Raw genomic sequence first — 19,498 nt, 5'->3', positions numbered from 1 at the left:
CACTGCGCAGATATGCTGCAAAAGGTCTCTTTAAAGTGTGAAGGAGTAAAGATGTCACTTTGAATACCAAGGTAAGACTGACCCAAGTCATAGTATCTCCAATAGCACCATATCCATGTGAAAACTGGACAATGAATAAGGAAGAGTGCAGAAGAGTTGATGCCTTTGAATTGTGGTGTTGATGAAGAATACTGAAAAGACCATGGACTGCCAGAAGAATGAACAAATCTGTCCTGGAAGAAGTGCAGCTGGAATGTTCTTTAGAAGAGAGAATGGCCAGACTTCATATCACCTATTTTGGTCATGTTGTCAGAAGCAGCCAGTCCCTGGAGAAGGATACCATGCTTGGTAAAGTAGAGGGTCAGCAAAAAAGCGGAAGACCCTCAGTGAGATGGACTGACACAGTGGCTGAGATGATGGGGAAAGCATAGCAAGGATTATGAGGATGACCAGGACTGGGCAGTGTTTTGTTCTGTTATATGGGGGTTACTATGAGTTGGAGCCAACTCAACAGCACCTAACAACATGATGCTGAACAGGATTCAGTGGAGCTTCCAGACTAAGATGGACTAGGAAGAAAGGCCTGGTGATCTATTTCCAAAAATCAGCCAATGAAAACCTATGGATCATATTCTATTTGCAACCAACCATGAGGATGGTACAGGACCAATGTTTCATATGGTTGCACCTGGGGTCACCATGAGTCAGGACTTGAGGGCAGCCGTAGCAGATACTTTGAGGTGCAGAGTTGGCAAGATAAAATGAAAAGGTGAGTTGAAATAGATAACCTCAAAGACCACACTAAAGAGTTGGACTGTATCTCATAGGAAGTCTTTAAGGTTTTCAAACAGAACAATGATATTATAAAAGGAGTATTTTAGGAAGACTAACTGGGGGGAAAAGAGTCCAGACTAGAGAGGGGAGCATGGTTTGGAGCTATTGCAATAATCCAGCCATGTTATAGGCAGTCAGTGCTGAAACCAGAGGATCACACACAAGAAAAAAAAAAAAAAAGATGTGAACTGCATTTTGAAACACTAGCAGAACTAGTGACTAATTAGATCCAGGGGACAAACAAGAAAGAGAAGTACAAGGTGTGAGCCTTGATGTCTTTAAAAATGAGGTGGCTCTTCAGAGAATCAGGGAAGTCAGAAGATGACTCCCTCACAGGGAGGGAGTGAAGGGTACAAGGAAGAAAAGGATGATAAGGTTGAGGTAATAGCATGATATCTAGGTGAACACATATTCAAAAAGCAGCTGGAGACACAGCACTAGAGGGCAAATGAAGTGCCCAAGACAGCATGACAGACTTGAGGAATCATCCACAGGGACTTAATAGTCAAACTGTGGAATCAGGGGAGTTCTTGGAGGAAGAACGTGTCAAGAAAGAGCAGATCAAATACTGATGCAGGGCTTGCCCACCACTGCGGGAGGGAAAAGACCCAGGGACGATAGAGTCAAGGAACAGGAAGGGTGGACTGTGAAATACCAGACAAGCCACGAGAACTAGGTGGTAGCTGTCACACTAGATTCTGACTCATGGTGATCCCATGTGTTGCAAACTGGAACTGCTCCAGAGGGTTTTCCTGCCTGTAATCTTTCCAGAAGCAGATCACCAGGCCTTTCTTCCAAAGTACTTATGAATGGACTTGAACTGCTAACCTTTCACTTGAGTTTCCTTCAAAGTTCTCACTTTTCTTCTCCTTTCCTTCCAGACCTCCTTCTACCTGGCTGTTTTACTGCCTATTGACAAAGAAGCATTTAGTGTTCATTATAGGACAATTCTGTTACTAGACCTTTAGTGCTTCAGTGAGAAGGTATTATCTATACAAATCTCATTATTTAATTAGATAATTGATAGCATTTTCCAGCCTCCTTCTAACTGGTATAAGCAGGATTCCTGGGAAAGCACCGATGCCATCTTGAGTTTGGCCTGTCCCCAGATTCCAGGGAAGGTGAACCTGTTTCCCAGGGGAGGTGAAAGAAATTGTTGGGATTGCTGAATTTTGCAGCCCGCCTGCCTGTATTCTGCATGTCTCTGCGCCCTGCCCTATGGAATAAGTTGCCTCTCCCAAGAGGGTTGGGGTATATCTCTGTGACCAGGAGGCTAAGTCCAGGTCAGGAGAGCAGCCCAGGAAGCTGACACATGGCAGCTATGCTTCCAGCAGAGGGATGCTTTAGGTACCTTTCCACCCCAGATCTACTGAATCAGAATCTACAGTTTATATAAGATTGTTGCTGTGATTTGCTGTCGAATCGGACCCGATTCATAGTGACCCCTCCTTGGGTTTCCGAGGTAGTATCACTACAGAAGTAGATTCCCCAATCTTCCTTCCGAGGAGTGGCTGGTGGGTTTGAACCGCCAGCCTTCTGGTTAGCAGTCAAGTGCCTTAGGCACTATGCTACCAGGGCTCAAGCACAGTTCTCTGTAACACAGGAGATCTCCATGAGTCAGAACTGACCCAACAGCAATAAGTTTGGTTTTTTGATTTGAGCATAGAGGTGTGAGAGAAAATAAAATAGTCATAAACCAAGGTCTACCTTGGGTGGTACAAAAGAGTTAAAGCATTTCTCTGCTAACCAAAAGGTTGGTGGTGCCAATCTATCTCAAGGCACCTTGGAAGAAAGGCTTGGCAACCTATTTCTGAAAAGTCAACCATTAGAAACCCCATAGAGCAGAGTTCTGCTGTGACACACAGGAGTCGCCTAGGCAGAATGCTAGGCAGAAATGGCTACAATGGCAACTGGCTTTTTTCTCTCTTCACAACATAAATCACATTTCCTACCTCCTTCTCATTCATTTGACAAGTATATATGGAGGGCTTATTTTGTGCCCAGCACTATTCTTGGTGTCAGAACATGCTGGGAACAAGCCAAACTAAAAATCTCACTCCTTTGGGGAAAGGGAGTGGGATACTATTATTTACTGTTATTTAATTTAATTATTTAATAAATAATTTAAATGAATAAGCAGATGAAATACATAGTACATAGATTCTGACTGGCATACACAGTGGTGTCAGTTCTGACTCAGTAACCCCATAGGACAGAATGGAACTGCCTCACACAGTTTTCTTGGCTGTAATCTTTACAAGAGCAAGTCTTTCACCCACGGAACCGCTGAGTGGGTTCAAATCATCACTTCTCAATTGGCAGCTGGGAGCTTAACCGTTTTGTCACTAGTGTTCCTTGATAAGTGTTCTAGAGAAACATAAAATAAGAAAAAGAGGATTAGAGGGATGTTATTTTATATCTTGTGGTCAAGGAAGCCCTCACAGAGAAAGTGACACCTGCATAAAGGTCGGAAGGAGGAGAAAAGAACAACCTAGGCTGCAGGAAGTTGTGAATACCAAGATTCCAGATTCACCTGGAGGAGGTGGGGAGTGTGGAACTCCCCAGGGCCTCCGAATGATATTATTATAGTGCTGAGCACACAGCAAGTGCCAACTAAAGACTTCCTGAAGGGCGATTTTTCAAACTGCCATTTCGAGAAGGGCCCAGTTGCTGAGGATACAATACAGGCTGTCTCAACAGTCTGCATTCAGCCCTGTGGAGACACCGGCCACCCCCGAGGCCCCCAGCCCTGGGAGCCTCCTGGTAGCATACCTCATTATGAAACAGGTGAGCAGGGCTCCCTGGGCCCTCCCTGTAATTAGGGCAGTGTCTGAGCAAGGGCTATATTTATAACCCCCAGCCATCAGCAAGCCACCAGACAAGTCATGGGTCCCTCTGCAGCTCCTATACCAACATCTATATGCGAACTGATTACAACAATTAATTTAATAGGGATTCCACCACACAAACAATGTATCATTTTATTAGGAAACTCTATAAATGTCAGTGGTGCAATTCATTTTTATTAATTTTCTAAAATGAAATTAGCAGTGGCGGCAGCAGCAAACAGAAGCGGTATTGCCTTCTCATTCAGCAGTGTATTGGTGTCATTAATGCCTTAATACCAGGAGGCCGGTTTGTATGAACTCAGCAGTTAACTGCACCAATTAATTTCAATACTAGAGATGGGTGGGGGGATCCAAACTCAACTCAACAACTAATTTAGGAAGGTCCTTGAACAACCACAGCAACTTTTCCTCCTCCTGGGACAAGAAGCTTTCAAGTGTAAACACGGGAGTGGATATTATAATACTAATAGGAAACGTTCTGTCTTTACCTCCTGCCTTTAGGAAGGAAATTCACCCTTCTAAAACCTGCAGACATTTTGGCTTCCTGAGGACAAATCCTCTGGCAAGTCCAGGCACCAATCCTTGCAGACAAGAGGAAGGGTGACAACCCTATGCATTATTATAGACCTTCAAGCACACAAAGCAGGATCACAAACATTATCTCATTTAATCCTGACTCAGTGGGGTCAACATCAATTCCATGTATACCTGAAGAAGTGAGGGAGGCTTTAAAAGGGCTACCACCCATTGGTCAGTTTGTCGGACCGGTGGCTTGCATGTTGCTAGAATGCTGGAAGCTATGCCACAGGTATTTCAAATACCAGCAAGGTCATCCATGCTCAATAGGTCTCACTGGAGCTTCCAGACTAAGACAGACTAGAAAGAAATGCCTAGTGATCTATTTCCAAAAACTAGTCAATGACAAGGAGCTCTGGTGGCATAATGCCTAAGGCATTTCACTGCTAACCAGAAGGCTGGCAGTTCAAACCCACCAGCCACTCCTCGGAAGGAAGATGGGGCAATCTACTTCCGTAGTGATACTCCTCGGAAACCCAAGAAGGGGTTGCTATGAGTTGAAATCGACTTGATGGCATATTACAACAACAAACAACAACAGCCAATGACAATCCTATGGATCACAACAGAACATTGTCCAGCAAAGTGCTGGAAGATTAATCTCCTAGGTTGGAAGGCGCTCAAAATACACAGTGGCTGCAACAGTGAGTTTAAACATACGTGAAGATGACATACATTAAGCATTATCATGAAGACTGTACAGGACTGGGCAACATTCCCTTCACCATGTGTCCAAGCTGACTCAACAGCAACTAATAACAACAACAAAGTGAGCTTCTTAACATCACAAAGCTACTTAATGACAGAGCCAGGGCTCAACACACACCTCTCAATATTCAAGGCCCACATTCCTTCTCTTCTGTCACCCATGCCCTTGTGCTTCAGGATGGGATGTCTCTTGGCCCTATTTATATTTTAAAAAGTCAAGCATGATTATGAGTGACATTCACTTCTTAATGGACACCAACATTCCCAAAGCTGAAACACGAGGTAAAACCCCCCTCGGGGTGTTCTTCTGTCCTGTACTCAGAGTGACAGAAGTAAAGCAAACAGCTGCACATCAGGTATCGGGCGTCTGGCCCAGGACACACTGTAGTGAATCTTACTCTCTGACTAAAAAGAAGCTCTTTCCTTCCAATTCCATTTCAGGAGAGTATTTCGCTAAGGACTAAAGGGCGCATAAAGAGTCTGGAGGCTGCTTGAGATGAGAGTCACCATTGGGAGTCAGGAAATAGCAGAAAAGCAGAAATCAGACAAGCCTTTCTCCCCAGAGAAACTAGAGCAATGGTTCTTCAAATGAGGACCCAGGCCAGGAGCATCGCATCATCTGGGAACTTGTTAAAAATAACACATTCCCAGGCCCTGGCCCAGACCTAGTGACTCTGAAACTCTGGGGGTGGAGTCCAACAATCTGCATTTTAACACGCCCTCCAGGAAATTCTGATGCACTCTCAAGTTGGAGAACTGCTGCCCTAGAAAAAGATGCCCTTGGAAGAAAGAAGAGATAAATGTGCCAAGCTTTCCACAGTCTGTGATATGACCGTACTCACCAAATAGCAGATTATATTACCGTTCACACTCTACTCCCAACCGGCTCCCGCTCACTCTATGAAAAAAATGTCATATTGGACTTGCCCATAGGTCTTTCTTTGGCCAGTGAAATGTGAAGGGGTGTGGCATATGATGCCACATCCAACCAGGAGTTTTAATTACGCTCTATAGACTGCCTTGAACTTGTAAGCCCCTTCCCTTTACAATGAGAATCAGGTGCCCCAAATAATGGTGGCTTCTTCAGCCTGGATCCTAGAACAAAAAGACACACAGAGCACTCCTGAGCCCAAGCCAAAGCCACAGCCCAACCACTGACCCATAAGCAGGAAATGAAAGTTATAAATGTTTTGAGATTCTTTCTTACATAGTATTATCACAGGAAAAGCTGACTAATACAAACCATTTCATTTTTTAGCAAAGGAAATCAAGGTCCCAGAAGGCTGAGTGTTGAGGACATCCTGAAGAAGCTTCTCTTCAAGGTCTTAGACTGAAAGGTCAGTAAATTAGAGCTCCACCTGGGTGTTGCCAAAAAAGGGGAAGACAACCTCTATTTTTCTGAGAGAAAGAAATAGGGAGTGAAAAATCTCAGTAACTAATCTCCTTTTCCTCAATATTTTCCATCTCCTCCAAAATGAATGTTAACCAGCAAAAACCTAAGCCTAACCAAGGGACCTTTTTCTTCTAGAATGAGTAAATAAACCTTCTAGAACACAAAGACCTCTTTCCTCCTTGGCTCAGAGAGGATGGTCAAGGTAACTGCCAAGGGGGCAAAGGACACACCTCTTCCCCTTTCTTTGGTCCTACTTAACAATTTCCAAGACTTTGGTGCTTCTGACCAAAGCAAAACAGACTGGGCATTTCACCTCTTCAATTCAAACCCACAGACCAAGCATGCTATAAGTTGCACCCCAACTAACAACACCCTTCAAACTAATAAACACTTGATCCTGTCTCTACTCATAGAAAAGTCACACTAAATGGAAGAGAGTAGCCACACATTTTCCAGGCTCTAGAATGTAACAAGGAGCTATAGTGGTACAGTGATTAAAGTATTCAGCTGTTAACCAAGAGGTTAGCAGTTCAAACCTACCAGCCACTCTATGGGAGAAAGATGAGGCAGCTTGCTTCCATAAAGATGTATAGCCTTGGAAACTCTATGGGGCAGTTCTACCCTGTCCTATAGGGTCCCTGTGAGTAAGAATCAATTCAAAGTCAGTGGATTGGGTTTGGTTTTGGTACAATGTAACCTACCAAAAACAAAAACTTAAAAACTGGGGAGGAAAAAAGAGGCTGCCTTTAAAATAAGCTCTAATTCAAACTTTGTGATTCTTAACAAAATAATGGCATCAATTACACTGGCAGAACAAAGGTCAGCTATATTTTAGCTAATTTTCTCTATTCCCAAGTGGTGAGAGACATTAGTTTGCGGCAGTTTGTAAGTTCAAGGATGTTAAATGCATAATAAACTGGAAGCTCATCCATTGCTTCTGATGGAGGGAGGATCTTTTTATCACCAATAAAGAATAACTTGAACTTCCATTTTTAAAACATTTTGAGATAAATGTGGGCAGTTAAGCTAGTCTCCTTTTTAAAAATTGTGTGTGTGTGTGTTTCTAGAAAACACTGATGGTAGGTGAGCACTTTCCCAAGATAAACACCCACTGACATTCCTGCCTGCCACGCTCCCAAGCACCTGTGTGAAGAATTAGCTATTAAATCACTGAGCTAAATGTTCCAGGAGTTATACCACAAAGCTCAAACTTGTACGACCGCAGTGCCACTGCCTTTAATCCATCTGATCACATTCATAGCCACAGGCTTGGGTCAATTAATGAGACCTCAACGTCATGAGCCAGCAAGCACAACATGGCATTTTTAAGTTATTGACCATGTATCCACTGGCCAAATCAGGAAATCAATGGAAATCAATCAATCGACTGTTCATATTTGAAAAACTGCAAGATCTGGGACATTACCTTGTCTTAGGGGATGTGGTTAGCCATTCTTCGTGTTTCTCAAATGTTATTAAATAAGCTGCAATTTCCTGAAACAGAAGAATAAAAAGATAATAATAACAATTAGCTCACATTGGATCCTGAGAGGCAAGAAAGTTTTTGTTGTTCTCAGCTGCCATCCTCCTTCCCAAGGCTGGCGTTCCAGCTCTGCTGAGAAATACCCGACTCGGACTCTGTTTCTATTTTGATTTTCTTACGTCCTTTCCATTCAACCTGCCATATAACAATAATCAAAGCCTTGGGTTTCAAAAGATAAGTCTGTGGCAAGGACAAAAATATTTCTCTGTGGGAGGAAAACATCAGACACCATCTCAGATTCTAAATGTCATTAATTTGAGGAAGGAAAAAAAAACATGCCAACAACAGGTCTCTACTTAGACAAGGTCATAATTGGAAAGTTGGGTCTCCTTCTTCTGAAGCTGGACGAATCTTTCATCACTGTCACAAGAGACGTCGCATTCTCCCAGCTTGATTTCCAACCCCCAGAGCAAAATCACACAAAGATTAAAAAGAGAAGATAAAGTCATATTCCAAAAAGAGAGAGAGAAACTGAGAAATAAGTTAACCTTTCCCACTACTGATAGCAGAATCTATTGAATGACTCTTCGGAAAGAAAAGCAATGTCAGCAGAGTTTAAGGCAAAGATGGAGAAAATGTGGGCACCTGAAGGTAAATTAAATATTTATAAACACAACAACATCACTGCAGATAGAATTACTGATTTATTAATAATTTCCATAAAAAGCCAGTGGGTGACATCAACATAAGTCATTGCTCCAGCTCTGAGGCATGATATGGCCCATTACTTCCAGCTCCAAGCAGATCTGCTAACACGAAATTGGCAGGGACTGTAAGTTAAATTAAGATTGGGCGAGTACACGTGTCTCTTGATCTTGGTGATGATACAACACAGAGCTGTTGCCCTTGACTATCAGGAAAATGCAGAGATGAGGCCTCAGTCTTGACTCTCTGCACAGCCAGATTCCTAGAGGGCTCCTTGGAATGGCATCAGTCTAACACCTAGGGGCTCATAGCTCTTCTCTGCTGTCAGCCATCTCAGCCATCTCTGGATACCTTGGAGCTGACCCCTGTGTCTAGATACTAAACTTGACCTCAAGGAAAAGGAAAAGACTACCACTCAAATCAGATAAGTAGGGAAAGTTAAAGTAAGAAATACTACCCATGCCATCTGATAGGAAGATCACAAGGCCCAGATGGAGATCAAGTTCTCACATAACCAGGGAACATGGCCACTAGCACGAGGTAGCCAGTGATTGGTAACCAACACAGCCCAAGCCACCTCCTTCCAGAAGCCTGGGCCCTTTGCCAAGAGCCTGGAAAGCAGAAACTTACAGTAAAAACAGGCTGCCTGTTGCCAAGTTCCTACTGTTGACCACAATTAAAGAAACTATGAAATAAGCTGATCAATCAGCACATTGTGTCCTCTCATCCCTGGGCCTCTTCATGTTCTAGTTCTTCTCCTTTGAAAACTCCTTCTCTAAGGTCTGCCAACCAAGGGCTTGGAGATCTGGTTCATCTTTTTTTTTTTTTTTTAACTGGTGAAAATATACACAGTCATATACCATTTCAACAATTTCTCCATGTACAACTTGTTGGCATTGATTATATTCTTCAAGTTGTGCAAACACTCTCACCATCTTTCATTGAATTGTTCCACCATCACTGACTTAGACTCACTGTCCCCTAAGTTTCTCTTTTAATCTCCTTTTAATGGAGAAGAAAACTGATGACTGGAAAAGAAGGTTTGCCTGAGATGAGGGTGTTTGTGGCTGAGCCAAGCCAAGACCAAGGGCTCCTAACTCACAGGGCATGCATGGTCTTCCTTACGCTCTTGTTGTTGTTGTTATGTGCCGTCAAGTCGGCCCCGACTCATAGGACCCCTCCTTGGGTTGCCAAGGCAGTATCACTACAGAAGTAGACTGCCCAACCTTCCTTCCGAGGAGTGGCTGGTGGGTTTGAACCGCCAGCCTTCTTTACTCTTTATATCTTTATATAAAGATATAGAGGCTCTTATTGCCTCTCAAACTCAAGTCTAGCACAGAATGCTGGAGCAAGAACTAAGCATGGACATCCGGCTGGGTGTGGTGCTGGATAAAGAAAGACTCTGAACCCCAAAGGCCACGCTCACACAGCCACAGCCTTCTCTAGCACTCTGGTTCCCCTAGCCCTCTTTCTTCCTGAATCCTAAATACTACATCAATGCTGAGAAGGACAATGTGACTGTCACAATGAAGGAATTCACTGCAGGCTCCAAAGCAAAGACTGTCCAGCTTGCAGATTTTAAGTGTTTAGTTTGTCCTTTGGACGTTCAAATAGAAAAACTGCCGCCAAGGTACAATGTCTGTGTGTGGCAGGGACTCGGAGAACAAGCTGCAGTCGAATCCTACAGATCACTTTATGAGCTGCTTGGCATCAGGTTTCATCCTGCAGACCAGGAAGGCAGGTGGATCCTGCTCTGCGCACTAGCCTGGCCACAGCAGGAGGGGCCAGGGGACGACAGCACAGTTCCTGCACTTGGCATTGCTGTCACTCACCATCCACTTGCCTGACAGCCTGGGCCTTTCAGTCCCTAAGCTGATTTGGAGGAAGACTGCAAAGCTCATCTCAGAAGTGAGTCAGCTATAGGGCAGCCAGGCCCAGGGGTCACCACAGAGGTCATCGCCCGGGACTGGTGGGTGAGAGGGTTGTTCTTGTTTCTCTCACCTCAGCACACAGACTCTAATTCTGCCCACACAACAGGCCCCATTCATGGCCCACCTCTGGCGCTTCTTCCCTGCCATCTGACATCAGAGGGAAGAATTCACACCTTTTAAACATTCTCAGCAATGGCCATATATCATGGATTGAATTGTGTGCCCCTCAATTATGTGTTGGAGTCCTAATCCCTACATACCCCTACCTATCCCTTGCTTGGGATGTAATCTCATTTGAGAATAGGGTTTCCTTTGTTGGGTTAATGAGACCATATCAGTGTAGGGTGTGTCTTAAACCTAATTGCTTTTGAGATATAAAGAGAGCAGTAATCTATGTCTTTAAGGACCCCTCATGGTGTAGTAGTTAAGTGCTCACCTGCTAACCAAAAGGACTGCAGTTCAAAACCACTAGCCACTCTGCAGGAGAAAGATGTGGCAGTCTGCTTCTGCAAAGACTGTTGTTGTTGTTAGGTGCTGTCGAGTCATCCCCCACTTATAGCCACCCCATGCACAGCAGAATGAAACACTACCCAGTCCTGAGCCAGTTCCACAATCCCTGCTATACTTGAGCCCATCGCCAGTGCCACCGTGTCAATCCATCTCATTGAGGGCCTTCCCCTCTTTCGTCAACCCTCCACCTTACCAGGCATGACATCCATCTCCAGGGAATGGTCCCTTCTGACAATATGACCAAAGTATGTGAGTCAAAGTCTGGTCCTTCTCACCTCCAAGGAGCATTCTGGCTGCACTTCCTCCAGGACAGAACTGTTAGTTCTTTTAGCAGTCCATGGTACTTTCAGTACTCTGCCAACACCCCACAGCTCAAAAGCGTCATCTCTTCTTCAGTCTTCCTTATTCATTGTCCACTCTCACATGCATATGAGGCGATTGAAAATACCGTGACTTGTGTCAGGTGCACCTTAGTCCTCAAGTAGACATCTTTGCTCTTCAGCACTTGAAAGAGGTCCTTTGCAGCCAATTTGCCCAGTGCTATACATCGTCTGATGTCCTGAATGCTACTTCTATTGGCGACGATTGTAGAACCAAGCAATGTGTAGTCTTTGACAATTTCAATCTTTTCTCCATTTATCATAATTTGCTTATAGGACCAGTTGTGAGGATTTTTGCTTTCTTTATATCCAGATGTAATCCATACTGCAGACTGTATTCTTCAATCTTCATCACTAAGTACTTCAAGTCATCCTCACTTTCAGCAAGCAAAGTTGTGTCATAAGCATATCACAGGTTGTTAGTGATTCTTGCTCCAATCCTAATGCCACGTTCTTCTTCATATAGTCCAGCTTCTCAGATTATTTGCTCAGCATATAGATTAAATAAGTATAGGGAAAGGATACAACCCTGACGCACTCCCTTCTTGATTTTAAACCATGCAGTATCCCCTTGTTCCGTTTGAATGACAACCTCCTGATCTATGTACAGGTTCCTCATGAGTACAATTAAGTGTTCTGGAATTCCCATTCTTCTCACTGTTATCCACAATTTGTTATGATCCACACAATCAAATGCTTTTGCACAGTCAATAAAACACAAGTAAACATCCTTCTGGTATTCTTTGCTTTGAGCCAAGATCCATTTGACATCAGCAATGATATCCCTTATTCCATGTCCTCTTCTGAATCCAGCTTGCATTTCTGGAAGTTTTTTGTCATTATACTCCTGCAACCATTTTTGAATCATCTCCAGTAAGATTACAAAGATTATAGCCTTGGAAGTCCTGCAGGGCAGTTTTAATAGTGCCTAAGGCACTTGACTGCTAACCAGAAGCCTGGCTGTTCAAACCCATCAGCCACTCCTCAGAAGGAAGATTGGGCAATCTACTTCCATAGTGATTTCACCTTGGAAACCCAAGGAGGGGTCGCTAGGAGTTGGATCTGACTCAATGACAGTAAGTTTTTTGTTTGTTTGTTTGTTTGTTTGTTTATAGGGCCACTATGAGTCAGAATTAAAATGACTGCAATGGGTTTGAGTTTGTTGGGGTGTTTTATTTATTTATTTATTTGGTTTTTAACCTGTGTTTAATGACATAGAGATAAGCAAGCACAAAGGAGGAACACAGATGTCATGTGGGGATCCCCAAGGACCCCAAGACTATAGAAACTGAAGTAGACAAAGAAGGACCTTCCCCTAAGCCACACCCTGAATTTGGACTTCTAGCCTCCTAAGCTGTGAGAAAATAAATTTCTATTCTCTAAAGCCACCCACATGTGGTATTTCTGTTATAGCAGCACCAGACATTATGCCATTCTGGACTCCTAGTGCCCAGTGCCCTCTCTTCCATATTTTTATATAGAATGTTTTTCCCTTGCCGATTCTCCAGTGCCAGAGAAGGGTCCAAGGCTCAACCCTTACATCACTGAAGAGCCCAGGCTGTGTCTTGTATTCAAAGACAACTGTTGACACAGTGAAAGACAAGTGGAGAATGCCATATGTCACCCTAAATAGGTGCAAACCTCCCCACACAGCAGGACAAGACACGAGCTCTTCACCTCTGAGATGGGCTGATGGTAAAGTGAAAGGTTAAATGACTAAAGGCAAAGTTCTCTTCTAAATGATGCAAGCAGAAAGAGCTCCCCCAAACACCCCCTCCTGCAGGTGTGTGGTGGGGAAGGGAATGGACAGATCAATGTGCAGATACCATTAAGGCTCGACATCCTATGTGAAGAAGTGCCATGGGAATGTCCTGCTAACTGCTCCCCATTCAGTTTGGCCAATCTGTGAACCAACAGTGTCGTCCAACAGAAAGATGAGTGAACTACAAATGCCAGCTGTGTGTTTAATTTTAAATTTCTAGCAGCCACAATTTCAAAAAGTATAAAGAAATAGGAAATTAATTTTAAGAAATTAACTTTAGTAACAAATTTTATATTTTAACCCAACATAGCCAAAATATTATCGTTGCAGTAATTCAAAAAATTAGCCATGAGGTATTTTGTATTCTTTTTTTGTACTGAGTTTTCAAAATCCAAGATATATTTTCCACTTGCATCCCACCTCAGTCTCAATGAGCCACATGTCCAGTCCTCAATAGCCACCTGTGGCTGCTGCATTAACACAGTTCTAGACATGGATATCATGTGAGTCTACAAAACATGACATGTCACCTTGAGTCAAAGGACACCACACTCTAATGCCACTGGCTGCCCTCCACATGCATGGTGACTGACCTCAAGCCCCAAATATGGAAGAAGAATACACCTGGACCAAACACTGCCTCTGAGAGCAGGGTTCATTTTACCATCAGCCCATCTCAGAGGTGAAGAGCTCGTGTCTTGCCCTGGTGTGTGGGGAGGTTTGCACCTATTTAGGGTGACATATGGCATTCTCCACTTGTCTGTCAGTTTGTTGTACTGTGGTGGCTTGCGTGTTGCTGTGAGGCTGGAGGCTATGCAACCACTATTTCAAAAACCAGCAGGTTGACCCATGATGGACAGGTTTCAGTGGAGCTTCCAGACTAAGACAGACTAGGAAGAAAGCCTTGGCAATCTCCTTCCAACAATTAGCCAATGAAAACCCTATGGATCATAACAGAATACTGTCTGATACCATTCTGGAAGATGAGCTCCTCAGCTTGGAGCAGACTCAAAAGACACAGTGGCAGTGACACAGTTACATTCAAACACACCAATAATTGTGAAGATGGCACAGGACTGGGCAACACTTTGTTCTGTTGTACATGAGGTCAGCATGAGTTGGAGCCAACTTGACATCAATGGCAATGATGGAATTCTCAGAGGGACTGAATTAACCTTGGCCTCTCAAGCCAGGTTCTCTGTTACTTCCATTCCCATCCAGAAAGCAACTCCCACAAAAGACACTGTATCTTTCAACACCATGGAATAGTCCAGCCAGAGAAATTAGCTTCCCCTCCAACAACTTTCCCTCTAGTAGCTCCCAGAGAAAGGACAGGAGTCCATCCCAGGTCTTCCATCTGATCTCCTTCAGATAGTCCACCCCCATCTGCCTTCAAGAGATGGGTCCAATGATAGGAGAGGAAAAAGTCACTTGGGGTGATTTTAGGGTTTGTCATAACAAATTAAACCACCCCAAAATAGTTTTTGTTCTTTATTCTCCTGAGTCCAAGTAATAAAAATACACAATCTCAGATATTTTGTATACAAAAACAGATCTTTGTCAACCAAAGGATATTTTTTAAAAGTTTGCTTTTTACGAGAGTTCTGCACAAGGGTTTTATCTGTAAGGGACCAAAGCTAAGGGGAGAAAAAAAAGCTCACACTCTCCTAGCAGCTGGCCCCAGCATCTGCTAGAGCCACAAAATGCAATTATATTACTCCCAAATGAGAAGTAAAAATATCTTGTTTCTAATACTCTTGGTTTTAAGACTCATACTTAATGTCCTCTGGGTATTTCAATGGTGCCAGATCTCTGTGTTATGTACTTTATTAGGGATGTGTGAATGTCATATTAATGACTTCTAACCAACATGTTTACAGTGACAACAATTTTTCCCAGAATCCACCACTCCCTGCATTTTACAAAAAAATAATTGGCCTTAATTTTTAAAATAAAATAAATAAATAACCATTCTAAGTCTCCCCCAGTGGCTCCCTCCAGGTCACCCCATGTAGAAAGCTTGTGGGTTCCCTCTAGGACAAGCACTCCAACCCTGAACCCAACAGTACAATCCCCATGCCCTAACGTTCCCGTCCCTGTCCACTACTGTACTTTCTGAGAACCCAGTTGGCTGGGCCAAGACCCTGCACAGGATCTTCTGGGTCTCCACTCCCAAGGCAAAACCAATATCCCAAATCATGCTTTCCCAATGACCAACTCTTAGGGTGCAAGCAACTAGCATAGAGAATAATGGCTCGTACGCTTTATTTCTACAGGTTGGAGCATAGCTCTACTCTAACTGTTTATGAGGGAGGTGAAGATCTCCAAGGGTGTCTGTGGAACTTTCCACAAAATAGTAAATAGCAATTCAAAATGAATTCCTAATAGCCTAAACATCTGAACTAAAGCCTGGCCCGGTTGGCTGTCTATTATTTAGACATGGTAAAAGAGTCCCATGATGCTCCAAGTACCAATTGGCAAAGAAACCTTGAGCGGTCATAAAAGTATTCAGACAGACTCAGTGAACAGGCAAATCACTCATTCTTTCATTCATTTATCCACTCATTGGTTCAACCCTTCGATAAATTATTGAGTACATACTATATGGCAGTCACTATTTAAAAAAAATTCACTGCCATCAAGTCAATTCCAACTCATAGCAACCTTATAGGACAGAGTAGAATTGCCCCATAGAGTTTCCAAGTTCGTAAATCTTTATGGAAGCAGACTGCTCATCTTTCTCCTTCAGAGTAATTCGTGGGTTCAAACTGCTGACCTTTTGGTTAGCAGCTGAATGCTTTAACTACTGTGACACCAGAGCCCCTCAGCAGGCACTGTGCCAGGCCTTAATGGTACATGAAATGGTCCTTATCCTCAAATACAACTGGAAAGACAGGGCTGCAGGATCAAGGGCTATTGTGTCAACTGCAAAACAGATGATGAGTGTTGAATTAGCAGCATGAGCAATGTCTTACAAGATCACAGAGGAGAAAAGCAGGGAAGGATTCACCAACAAGTGAACATTTAACCTGGTCTTGAAGAATGAGTAATTTTCCAGGCAGACAGGTAAATGGTAAAGGCATTATACAAAGGAAACGGCATATGCAAAAGCAGGAAAGTGGGAAAAGCAAATATATTCAGGAAATTGAGCAATCTGAAGTAGCTAGAGTCTGCAGAATGGGAACAGTGCTGGTTCAGTGTTGGAATTCTCACTTTCCATGTAGGAGATTCATGTTCAACTCCCAGCAATGGACCTCAAGTGCAGCTACCACTCATCTGTCAGTGGAAGCTATGTGTTGCTATGATGTTGAACAGGCTTCAGGGGAGCTTCCAGAGTAAGACATAATTAGGAAGAAGTCTGATGATCTACTTCTGAAAATCAGCCAATAAAAACCCTGTGGATCACAACTGTCTGAGGCACAGCCAATCATGGGGATGGTGCAGGACCAGTGAGCATTTCATCCCGTTGTGTTTTATTTCATTGTGCAGGTTTCCATGAGTCCAGGACCAACTTAACAGCAGCTTAACAACAATAACAGAGTCTGAAGGGCAATCTACTTCCGTAGCGATACTGCCTCGGAAACCCACAGAGGGGTCACCATGAGTCATGTCTGACTCGACAGCACATAACAACAAAGGGCTTGGAGAAGAATGGCAGAGCCCAAAGCTGGAAAGGTAAGAAGGCTCCAAACTGGAGGGATTAGAATTCCAGGAGAATGGGGTTTTGTTCAGAAGAGCCATGGGGAGCCATCAAAGGTTTTCAAGCAGAGGAGATATACAAAATGAGTTGTGCTTTCGAAGCACCACTTTGAGGGCAGCATGGCTGAGAGTGCAAATACTGACTGGAGACTGTGATTACAACCCAAGGAAGGGACAAAGAGATCCTGAACTGCGACAGTGGGAAGGGGGAGGATGGAACCAGCCTGGATTTTCTTCAAAAGTGAAATAAATGGGGCTTGAAAACCAACTGGCTGAAGAAAATGAGGAAGAGGGAGGCAAAAAGGATGCCTCTGAAGCGGAGGTCAAAAACCGGGCACCCAGGAGCTGACTCTAGCCAGAGATGTGCTTTCTTGGTCCACACAGTTTTTGGTTTTCATTTGAATTATTTGTCAACATTTGAAAATTAAAAAATGAAGAGTCCAACTTCTCTTGAAAAATGAAATGGTCTGGCAACTCTGGGCTCATGTTCCTGCTGAGCAGCTACTAGTTGGAGCTGAGAAGCAGCTGCCCCCTTCAGAGGGGTCTGAGTTCTCCAGATGGCTACCACCTCCACCTACCTGGCTGTCTTCACTGGCAAGATCTGCTTGGACTGTAGGTACTTGACTCTGGGGCTCCTACTCTGGCATTGGCAACTGGGCAGATAGTAAGGCTATGAACCAATACAGGTTACCCAGAAAGAAATATATTTTAGAGTAATATATTTTAAAAGAGAAGTATTTAAACCAGAATACTTATTGTCCCTCAATACATCTACATTTGCTGATTAAGCTGAACCCAAGATTGGTCCAACATTTACCTCAGCATTGTAACACTTGTCAATGTATTATCTGTTAGCTCTAACTTAACCCTTCTTTGTCCTGCTTTGTGATGCTGCAAGTGAACTCTGTGAACAGTTCACCTTTGCCAGCTTGGCAGAACATTAAACTTCATCAACAGAGAGTAATGAAGTGATCCTACAAGATGGTAGGGCAGGAAGACACATCCCTCCCAGTTTCTGTCCTCTGTAATTATCATTATCATTACTATTCAGAGTGGTAGCCCATTGGCCACACAGATGAGTACCAGTGCCCTCAGGCCACACTCCCTCCACTGACAGACTGCTTCAGACCAGTTCCGGTATACCCCTACACAAAGACTATGACAGACTGCATCCACGGACCAGCTGTAGCCTCGTGACATCTCTAGCATCAGTGAGTCACCTCTACAGACCGACTCCAGCCCATTTCCCCAGTAGGAAGCTTGTACCCATTGTAGCCATGTCCTCTTCAAAATGGCCTAAACATCAGCCTACTGTGGACTAGACTACTTCTAGTCTTGGTTTATTCATTATCCATTCCTCCTCAGCCTAGAGGGAGTAGCTGATCTTTTTTTTTGTACCTGATACTTCTGGAACCCTTAATCCTCTTTTATCCCTATTAGTAGTTAATACTGATGAAGATCAAGGTTACAGCCTTCAGTATGGATTATACCTCAATGTAAAGGAAATGAAAATCCTCACAACTGTACCAATAAGCAAAATCACAGTAAATGCAGAAAATATTAAGTTATCAAGGAATTCATTTTACTTGGCTCCATAATCAATACTCATGGAAACAGCAGTCAAGAAATGAAACAACATATTGCATTGGGCAAATCTGCCACAAAAGACCTCTTCAAAACATTAAAGAACAAAGATGTCACCTCGAGGACTAAGGTACACCTGACCCAAGCCATGGTATTTTCAATCATCTTATATGCACGTGAAAGTTGGACAATGAATAAGGTAGACTGAAGAAGAATTGATGCATTTGAATCATGTTACTGAAAAAGAATACTGAATATTCCATGGACTACCAGAAGACAGATTGGTTCATTCTTCTGGTAGTCCATGGAATATTCAGTATTCCTTGGCAGTGAGGATGGTGACACTTCATCTCACAAACTTTGGACATGTTGTCGGAAGGGGTATCCTGGAGAAGGACATCATGCTTAGTAAAGTAGAGGGTCAGTAAAAAAGAGGAAGACCCTCAACAAGATGGATTGACACAGTAGCTATAACAATGGGCTCAAACAGCAACAATTCTGAGGATGGCAAAGGACTAGGCAGTGTTTCATTCTGTTGTATGTGGGGTTGCTATGAATTGGAACTGACTAGACGGCACCTAATAATAATAATAATAACAGTTAACCACTTTCTGCAATTCTCTATATTAAATTTCCCCTGTTCAAATAATGAATGCAGTTTCTGTCTCATGACTGGACCCTGAGTCATATAAGAATCATTCAGAACCTACTGATGTGTCATCCTAGAACACATGCTGAAAAGTATATTGTTGTTGTTACCTGCCTTCTAGTTGGCCCCCACTCACGGTAATCCCAAATGTGACAGAGTAGAACCACATAGTTTTCTTGGTTGTAATTTTTACAGAAACAGATCACCAGGCCCTTTCTTCCCCAAAGCTACTTTGTGGGCCCAAATCACCAACCTGTAAGTTAGTAGCCAATCACAACCCAAAAAGCACGTTGTTGCTGTTGTTGTTGTTAGGTGCTGTCGAGTTGGCTCCAACTCACAGTGACCCTTTGTACAACTGTAACACTGCCTGGTCCAGCACCAGCCTCACAATAAGTGCCATACCTGAAAACATGATGGCAGCCTCTGTGTCAATCC

General features: G+C 43.4%; 1 protein-coding gene across 1 annotated transcript in view; it reads right to left on the bottom strand.

Annotated features, from left to right (window-relative positions):
* Nucleotides 1-19,498, bottom strand: part of CAMTA1 (calmodulin binding transcription activator 1) — a 1,273,846-nt gene that overhangs the window by 870,392 nt on the left and 383,956 nt on the right. The window contains exon 4 of the mRNA XM_042781184.1: nucleotides 7,787-7,854. Coding sequence (XP_042637118.1) covers nucleotides 7,787-7,854 — 68 coding nt within the window. The remainder of the gene's footprint in view (nucleotides 1-7,786; nucleotides 7,855-19,498) is intronic.

This window comes from Orycteropus afer, unplaced genomic scaffold, assembly GCF_000298275.1.
Source record: "Orycteropus afer afer isolate SDZICR_OR568_19922 unplaced genomic scaffold, OryAfe1.0 scaffold00094, whole genome shotgun sequence".
In the NCBI taxonomy this organism is placed as follows: domain Eukaryota; kingdom Metazoa; phylum Chordata; class Mammalia; order Tubulidentata; family Orycteropodidae; genus Orycteropus; species Orycteropus afer.
The sequence above is the reverse complement of the archived record's forward strand: the minus strand, read 5'-3'. Positions and strand labels throughout refer to the sequence as shown.